General features: G+C 40.8%; 1 protein-coding gene across 1 annotated transcript; it reads right to left on the bottom strand.

Moving 5' to 3' along the window:
* Positions 1-997: 997 nt before the first annotated feature.
* si:dkey-93l1.9 (uncharacterized protein LOC562339 homolog) lies at positions 998-7,603 on the bottom strand. The gene is made up of 4 exons (XM_039800712.1): positions 7,434-7,603; positions 3,311-3,572; positions 2,674-2,809; positions 998-2,595 (listed from the first exon to the last, which is right to left on the bottom strand). The coding sequence occupies exons 1-4, from the start codon at positions 7,488-7,490 to the stop codon at positions 2,517-2,519; spliced, it is 534 nt and encodes a 177-aa protein (XP_039656646.1). The 5' UTR covers positions 7,491-7,603; the 3' UTR covers positions 998-2,516.
* Positions 7,604-9,413: the final 1,810 nt, after the last annotated feature.

Raw genomic sequence — 9,413 nt, 5'->3', positions numbered from 1 at the left:
CTTTTCATTTCTTTGCTTTTTTGCATGAAATGTTGCACTTTGTTTTCTATCTTTGCAGAGTTTTGTGTATCTGATTTCTTTTATGCAGCTGTTTTCTAACATACTGTATGTGATTTGTTCTTATTTTTGGGATATACATGATTACATGATGATGTCATGCAGTACAACCGCTTTGTGAACTGAGGCTGTCTTTCATATTTCCAAGCTGTCCTCCAAATCACATCTATAACCAAAGGCTGTTGTCTAAATGTTTTTTTTTTTTTTTTTTTAATAAATGAAAAAATGTCCCCAGCTCCTTTGATTTCCTTCCTTTCTTTAAAACAATACATTGGAGATACAAAAAAATGTTAATGTGAACATGAGAGTTAAATATTAACAAACACTGTCAAATAATTGATTTATTTTATTACAAACCTTAAGCTTAATTCCATCATCCTCCTGACATTGGAACAGAAGTGCTGTTATATTTACAACATAGAGGCTTAAAATAGTTTAGCAAAAAACTAAAATACAGTGCAGTGGAACAGGGGCAAAGCGAGGGGGCGACTTCTGGGGCTCTAGCCCCGAATGCTTTCTTAAAGTGCTCCTATTATGCTCATTTTCAGGTTCATTATTGTATTTAGAGGTTGTATCAGAATAGGTTAACATGGTTTAATTTTCAAAAATCACCATAATTTTGTTGTACTGCACATTTCTGCAGCTCCTCTTTTCCCCCTGTGTGTTGAGCTCTCTGTTTTAGCTACAGAGTGAGGCATCTCACTTCTATTCCATATTTGTTGGGAGTCGCACATGCGCAGTACCTAGGTAAGGACTACTAGCCAGTCAGAAGCGGAGTATGAGGGCGTGCCACGCTAGCAGCTAGGCGAGCATTATGTGTGTTACAAAGTGACCCACGTTCGTCTCTGAAGTAAAGGCTGGACTACAATAGAGCTGTTTGGAGCAGTTGGTGAACAGTGTTTTCTGTTGGAGATGGTAAATCCCTTTGAGGTGGACTTTGGACTTTTTCACTTTGTAAATAACTTGCACAAAAAAGATATATAACAATAAGGGAAGGGAAAAAGCATAATTTGAGCACTTTAAAAGTAGGGAATCTGTCTGTCATTTATCTCAGTCTCTCTGACTGGACCGGCAAACCAACAGAGCAAAAGCTCTGTTACTGTGAAATATTGACATTAATTCTGTGAACTCTACTCAATGCTGTTAACACCAAATTCCAACTTATGTTATATAATTCAAAAATAGTAACATCAGACCATTTTTGCCTGTCTTTAGGTGTCAGGAGTGAAAATCCTTAACATGTATTGTGTTCTGGTTTCAGAATGATGAAGACAGGTCTACAGGATCATTCTTTTCCTTGGCATCTATCTTGTTTTTCCTAAATCATGTACAAATTTTTAGGCATTATTTTGTCAAATGGCTTGAAAAATAGTGCATATAGCTGCTGTAAATAAAGCATGCCCCCCACCCCCCTACCTCCCTGCTAGTGTTTGGGCCCTGAATGTTTACAACGCCTGGCTCCAGGTATCTGAAAGAGACAGACACAAGCCAAAACTGGTAGTCCTACGGCGTCACAAGTTTAATTCAACAGCTGTGATTCTGAGTTGAGGTTGTGGTCGATAGTCAGTGAGGATGAGGCTCAGGTGGTAGAGCGGTCGTCTACCAATCAGGGTCAGTGGTTCGATCCCTGGCAGTCTACATGTCGAAGTGTCCTTGGGCGAGACACTGAACCCCAAATTGCTCCTGATGCTGTGCCATCGGTGTCTGAATGTGCATGAATGTTTATCTGAGGAGACCTTGTATGGCAATCTCGGCCACCAGTGTATGAATAGGGCGCCGTGGTGAATGGCGCCCATGTGTACGTCGTTTTGAGTAGTGGTTAAGACTAGAAAAGCGCTATATAAATGCAGTTCATCTACATTTACTTGGTGAGCCAGAGGTTGTATAAGTCTCAGCCTGCATTCACAAAAGTCTTTCATGGTAAATCTATTAAATCCATTAAGGAATTAAAGGTTTGTTCCAGCTGGTGAATCTTTGCACAAACCAGTCAGAATTTGAACAGGGAGCCAGTGCTGTAGTCGAGTCACCAACTGTTAAGTCCGAATCAAGTCTCAAGTCCCCAGTGTTCAAGTCAGAGTCACCAAAGAAGAGTCTGAGTCGAGTCACCATTACCTGAGTTCGAGTCCAGAGAATAGCGACTCGAGTCAGATTTGAGTACTCCATCACTGCCTATTACACATAAAAGTAGTCAGAAACTTCATCCAACTTCCAAATCCTATTTCATGAATGCTCAAGCCCAATTTCATAAATCCTTAAGTCTAAGTCATCCAAGTCCAAATCGAGTCACGAGTCCAGAGAATAGCGACTCGAGTCAGAGTCCAGGACTCGAGTTCTCCTTCACTGCAGGGAGCCAATACAGACGTTAGAAAAAAGGCTGCTGTCCCGCCATAACCCTTTAGATTTCAAGGCTTTGAGATAAAAGGTGGACAAAGAAAGTCTTATTTTGGTCCAAAGACAGTCTAAATGCCAACAGCCATGTTCAGGTCGGAGGGCAGAAGGGAAAGCGGAGGCTCTGACATCACCGGTGACCCTGATGACCTGGTTAAAAAAACAAGGTGAGGTGAGTTTACAACAGTAAGAGAGCCTACTGTGAATGTGTTTTCTGTAATGGCCTACCTGACAGCATTTTCCTCATATCCAAGCGCTGTGATGAAGATGTTGATGAGGACGGTGAAGAAGACAAGCACTGTCGCTACGTTGTTCATCCTGTTCAACTTGGCGTGTTTACTCTCGTCGTTCAGATCATACTTCACTGCTGGCACAGAATCGCACAACAGCAAAACTTAATGAGCTACATGAAAAGCTGATGAGCAAAGACATAAAGAGAGGAAGGGAAAAAAATAATTGGAACTTGGTTTTATTTAAGGAAACTGATGTTGGATTTAGAGAAGAAAGTTCTGTTTAGTTACGGATTACAAAAAAAGATGATTAAAAATTAAATGAAATGTCGGTACCAAACACAGCTGATATAGTCTACACACTTGTAGATACAAATTTAAATGTCAAATATGTTTTTATATTACAAATCACAGAAGAGTGAAGTATCCGACTACTAACTGTAGGACGGTGAGTCTGACAAGTTGATTTAGTAAAGAAAGGATCTTAATAAAGTTGGCAGAAAAAGTCCTGAGGAGAACAAATGCACCAATGTTCCCTGCTTTGATTCTTCTCACCTTCCCAACGTAAAGATTCCAAGAGCAAAGGTATTAAGAGTGCAAGAAAGATGGAGAAACAAAAAGTCTGGGTCACTTGCCAATAAATACGAGCAGCAGCCCCACCAAGACCTGTAAAGTGATGGACAGAGACAGCAGGACAAGGAGGGGGATGTAGAAACGGTAATGAGGCCCCACATAGAGAACGGTCTTCAGCTGAGACGAGTTGGCCATCAGCAGGGCAACGTCCAGCATGCTCTGAGCCGCGCTCTTCTTAGTGGCGTAGTGATTCAAGTTCATGGGGCAGTTTCTAGAGGGGGTGTGTGCCTGCGGGTGTTCAGAGGGTACATTAGGTTTCAGGACCTGTTAAAGAACAAAGTCACGCAGGTGCTATTTTACATACAGATCCACATTGGCAGTAAAGGATAAAGTGATTGTGAAATAGTGTTATTCTTTTGTTCTCTGTCACAGGTCCAGTGACATAAGGTATGACGGGCCCTAGTGCATGCTAGTTAGTTTTTTTTGGCAAGTGCCCACCATTTTCCAAACAGTTTCCAATGATGGTAAGATGGTTCTGTGTTTACAAAGTTATGTTGTGTGCATGTGGTGCATCAGGTTAACTGAGTATTTTACCAAAATAATACATAAAACACAATGGAGATGGGTTTGACTTTTGAAATGGCACCTTTTTTCATTCAACTGTTATGTCCGTCCAGGACGATGTAACCTGTGTTCGTTTGGTAACGCCTTGGCGCATGCGTAAGTGACAGTTGTGTTGGTCTGAAAGGAAAAGCTCCTGTTCTCAGAAAGTAAAGTGAGCTGCGGCTTAAAACCTCTCCTCCAGCGTCCTTATTACACACAACATCAACGTCAGTTCTTCCTGCTTTGAGCACAGGCGTGTTTCCAAGCTGGCAATCTTAATCGCTTACGAGGGGCCGTACTTTGCCCAAAACATTGTTGCAGGGCCCGGGGGCCCCCCCACCCACGGTCATGCGCTGTCTATATTTATACCCCTGCATACTGCACAGGTCTGATTGCTCTCCGTACATGTGTCCAAGTCAATGTGTCACAAACCCAGAGAGGTGTTATGTGTTTTGTTCCCATGCTCTCTATGTACTCAGGTTGTCAAAGGAGACGTGGGAGTGGCAGAGCAGCAGGTGATAACTCACCTGGGCCAAAGAGAGAGAGAGAGAGAGAGAGAGAGAAAGAATGGCAACAAGACGCAACACGCTGTGGAGCGTTCTCTTTCTACAACTCTAGAAATCTGACGATTAGTCCCGTGAACTGATACGTGCTTGCCTGGTGCAGGGAGAGCGAACTAAAACTGACTCTGTAGGTGACAGGAGACAACAAGTCCTCCAAACCATACAACGACATAGGTCGTATAGTCCTTTCCTGCAGGAGTGTCAGACTCATTTTAGTCCACATGCAGCCAAATTTGATCTTAAGTGGGCCAGACAGTAAAATCATTGCCATGATGATAGTGGTGCTGAATATTATATTCCTTTAGGTGCTGTGAGCAAACCAAGCACAGTGCTTGACACACCTTTTTGACAAAGGCATTTTCCACCCGTGGCTCCTGCATGAACAGTAGCCTACGCTTGACAGTGTTGTGTCAAGCACTTGGGATCTATAATAACGTTTCCAGCATTGGGCCTACTCTTATGACAGAACCACCCCCAGTGGACAAATAGAATAGCAGTGCATTTTATTGAAAAATTGGAATGAATGACTGTTGCGTTCTAGCTCTATGTGCAGCTTTGAACACTAAGCGGCACTGTTGTAAAGCAGGTATTAGGGGGCTTTCACACCTGCGGTTGAATCGCACTAGAGTTCATTTTACCATCCATGGAAAATACTTCTCGTAGACATTGACCAATCTCAGTTTGTTATGTCTACAAGAAGTATTTTCCAGCTACCATCTTGTATCCGTTGGTTGATGATAGTATAGTGACCCCTGCTGACAACCACACATTTCCCCCACTGACTCCTCCAAAATGACACATCTCCTTCTGAAGCATGTTTTTTTTTTATTACATTACATTACATCATTTAGCTGATGCTTTTATCTAAAGCCACTTCCAATTAAGTGCCTTTAACCTTGAAGGAACCAACTCCAGACAGCAAGAAGTAAGTGCAAGTACATTAGCTTTAAATAAGCCAAACTACAAAGAGCCATATGAACGTGCAACTGTAAATTGTTGTTTTAACATCCAAGGTGTAGTCGGAAGAGATGTGTTTTTTAGCCTGCGACGGAAGATGTGTAGGCTTTCGGGCATCCTGATGTCAATGGGGAGCTCATTCTACCATTTACAAGCCAGGACAGCAAACAGTGATGAAATAAAAATCAGCACATTTGGTTAAATTGTTCTTCTGGGTAGAAAAATCCTCCTGGTCACAGTTCTGTCCCTACCTTCATCTGTCTCTGCCCACTGAGAGAGAGAGACTGGTCTGTTTGTTTAAACCACATCAGTGGAAAAAAGGCTTTTTTTCTCAGGGATTTGTTCAGTCCTGTAGCATAGACGAGATGTCACACCTGGGTGCAACTCTCTCTGAGACACACACAGCTTTCATTCATCTCAACGCACAGCTGACGACTATGGATGGAAACGCTGATTTCACATGGGGTTCTGTTGGGCATTTTAACGGAGGTTCCTCTTTTTTAGACTTTTTTTATTTAATCTTTCCCTTTTTTTGAAATGCTGGATAATTCTAGGCGTTTGGAGCCTTCTATAATTATTCCACAAAACAAGGAGTAAATCACTCTTTGGTTTAACTGATCATGGCTGCTAAACATGCCACCTATTAATTAATGGACCTTTTTCACAGCAGACATTTTGACTTGTCATAGTAGGAGAAGCATGGCTGAAATTGATAACCTTAACGATGGCTCAGTTCCATGAAGTGTCCCAGTAAGCTATTTCAGTGAGTCAGCATGCACAATACCAGGGCCTCCCCTAAGTGGGATGCAGCCATCATTAATGGTTTTGAATACACCTGTGCTTTTCCTACTATGACATGTCAACACGTCTGCCGTGGAAAATGTCTATTGGGGTTCAACAGTAGACACTGTTTTGTTTTAAGGGGTCACAAGCCAAAAAAGTTTGGCAACCACTGTGGGACCCAAAGTGGGTGCAATGGGTCAAAGTTGACATGTAATTTGGTTGATAATAGGAAAAAATAAACATGTTTCTCCACCTACTGCAATATATAAAAATATATTTTAGTCCAATAAGTGTGATAACTTTAGGCCAAAGAAAATTAAGTAAATGACATCCCTGTATTACCAGTGACCTCCACCAGCTTCTGGTGTGCAATAGGAACACATGATAAACACTCGATACTTGGATAATCATCTTTTTAAAGTAAACGTCAGTGCTTTCAGCCATTTCTGAATCCTTTTAGCTCTAATATCTAACTGCCAACAATTTACAGTTACATCCTTAATGAATGTAAATATAATGAATTTATTAAGGCAAAAACTGTGTAAAGTTATTTACAGATTTATTTAGTCTAAGGGCATTTTCACATATCTTCTTAAATTCACCTTTTGAAAGGTATTTGCATATAACTGATGTGTTTCATATCAAAATGTTCATATAGTGGCTCCCGAATTTTTTTAAACAATGTGTAAAGAGATAATTTGGCACTGAAGATGAAACGTTGATGTTGGCTGTTTGAAAGTCCTCAACTCTCTTTTGAAAACAAACCTTAACTTATGATGTGTTGTACAAATATTTTCCGTTCCTGAAATTAGTTTACCAAAGTCTTAGGTTGTATTTTATGTAATTTCTAAAATGTATGTATTTCTAATAAATTTATTATCTAGCCCTCCTTCCCTTTCCCTAAGTGGCTATGCCAATTGTCAGGCCGTCATTGTAAATAAGAACCTGTTCTTAATGACTTGCCTGTAAAAATAAATGTCTAAAATGAAATTTTGGAATATCACTTTTTGAGTAGGGGTTTTGCCAAACATCATTTGGACGCGTCTTTCGCCCTCAGAGGGTTAAAGATTAAATGAAAGGAGCTGGGATATAATTCACATCTGAATACAATAAAAGCAAATGCAACATGTTTGCCATTGATCTATTCATGGCACTTAATGAAGGGTAGTTTGTTTGGGTTGGTTTGGCATCACTGTTTTAGAGAACAAAATAGAGCAGAACAGAAACGGAACAAAACAGAATGGTAATGGGAGAGGGTTTGTGTGTCTGTGTCACTTACCTCTATGTCACCCAGTTTATCCAGAGGTATGTCCTCTCCATTCAGTCTGTGCGCCATTCTCCCCTCTTTGATAACGGCACAGCAGCGATCGGGAAATTGTTTGTCTGCTGCTGATGGGGGGAATATGAGCTGAGATGTGTAGTCTCAGAGCTCACTGTTGTATAGCTCCAGAGAACGTTGAGGAAGTAGACAGGCCCAACAAGTCAGGAAACTCCTCCAGTCTAGGGACATTAGGAAGATCCCTCCCACTATGTGTCATTCTCTTCAGTTTAACTTTTTAGAGAGGCTTTAATTACATTGCAACTGTGTTGGAATAAAGCATGTGATAAAGCAGCAAGAGATAGGAACCGTGCCTACAGAGCCCTGAGAAAGTGGCCAACAGAGAACAAAGCAACAGAATATAAAAAGTTGAGAGTTACATGTAAGGCTATAAGAAAGTGAAATAGACATCACTAGTTCTCTCATCAAAATAGTGTAAAGAATTAACTTTTTTAATTGGGGAGAGAGAAAAGGCATGCAGCTGCTATGACTTGACTGGAACTGGGACACTGTGGGCTAAAACATGGAACTCAGTAAAGATACTGTAGAATAAAAGTTGCTGACAGTTAAAATTGCATTGTGATGCAAAAGAGCTGTGTTAGTCCTTGAGGAAGTGGTTAAACAGAAAGTTAAGGTTAAGTCATAAAAATAGTTTAGGCTTTTATGCCATAAGAATGCATTGTGTACCAGACAGATAAGCAGAAGAACAGGAAAAGACAATTTAATAATAATTAATTAAAAGACAGTTAAAGTTAAGAGATTAGGAAAGGAAGTTGCACTACACAGAGGCCCCGACCTTGGTGTGTGTGTTTGTGAAAGATAATAGTTTCTGTCTAGAGGATAGGATAAAAACTTAAAGGGAGAGAGGGAGAGAACAGATCGGAGCTCATAATTCGGAAGACAACTTGGTGGACCGAGCTTCTGACTTGATGTCTGTTGCTAGGGAAACAAGTCTCTGTTTTGTGAAACCACAATTGTGTTTAACTGACCTCTTCGTCTCAGATTGATCCTTGTGTTCTGGTAAACTTAAATCCAATGTAAGAAGGTGCGGAGGGTGGGGGTGTGGCCTTGACCAACTGCCACTTTGCTCGTTTGAAAGCCATGATGTCTCTCTCTCATGGGTGGACCAAATTCTCTGGGCGGGCAAAGCAGAGAAAGGGGGAGGATTCCAGATCAGCCCATCTGAGCTTTCATTTTCTCAAAGGCAGAGCAGGATACCCAGGGCTCGGTTTACACCTATCACCATTTCTAGCCACTGGGGGACCATAGGCAGGCTGGGGAACCTCATTTGAATACATTGGAGTCAGATTTGTCAGGCCTTAGGGCCTTATTTTAGACATAATTCCCAAACATGAGACTGGACTGTGTGGAACCTGCAGAAAACAACAAACTGGGAAACATCTACTCATGTTCTGTTATGTGGAAGAAAGAGAGAGGTTGCTGCATTATCACACTTGGGAACAAAGACAGAAAGACAGTGACAATGAAGAGCCTGCTTAATCCCACCGAGAATCAGGATTACACAGAAATAAAATAGTTTTAAACTCCAATTTAATCCTGACCTGTAAGAGACAGCAATGTGCCGTGAGGCATCCAGTCTGCCTGAAATTCAGAAAAAGAAGAAGAAGCTACAGGAAGTTTCATTTTTATTTATTTTTAACAAACAGCATTGGTAAACATATAAAACATAGGTTGCATTAACAGGAAATGATTTATGAATATGAAATTTGATCTTGCAAGTAATATCTAATTGATGATATAGTATTCATATGGAGGAGTAAGAAAAGCCAAACAATACATTTCTAATATATTGGGAAATAAATGTACATAGACATCTTGAAACAAACAAAAACAAATACAGGTGTGGGGATAAGACTCATTCTCTTAATACACCCATGACAAGACCAGAATAAATTACATAAATCTTCTGGAACCATTTGG

The sequence above is a fragment of the Perca fluviatilis genome, chromosome 5 (genome assembly GCF_010015445.1).
Source record: "Perca fluviatilis chromosome 5, GENO_Pfluv_1.0, whole genome shotgun sequence".
Lineage (NCBI taxonomy): Eukaryota > Metazoa > Chordata > Actinopteri > Perciformes > Percidae > Perca > Perca fluviatilis.
Note: the sequence above shows the minus strand (reverse complement) of the source record. Positions and strands in the feature narration are given on the sequence as shown.

What these genes read in the sequence shown, in the direction of transcription:
- si:dkey-93l1.9 (XM_039800712.1), bottom strand. Translation starts at nt 7,490, where the DNA reads ATGGCGCACAGACTGAATGGAGAGGACATACCTCTGGATAAACTGGGT. An exon ending in ATAAACTGGGTGACATAGAG is followed by an intron (nt 3,573 to 7,433) that starts GTAAGTGACACA and finishes GTTCTTTAACAG; the next exon opens with GTCCTGAAACCTAATGTACC. An exon ending in GCTGCTGCTCGTATTTATTG is followed by an intron (nt 2,810 to 3,310) that starts GCAAGTGACCCA and finishes CTGTGCCAGCAG; the next exon opens with TGAAGTATGATCTGAACGAC.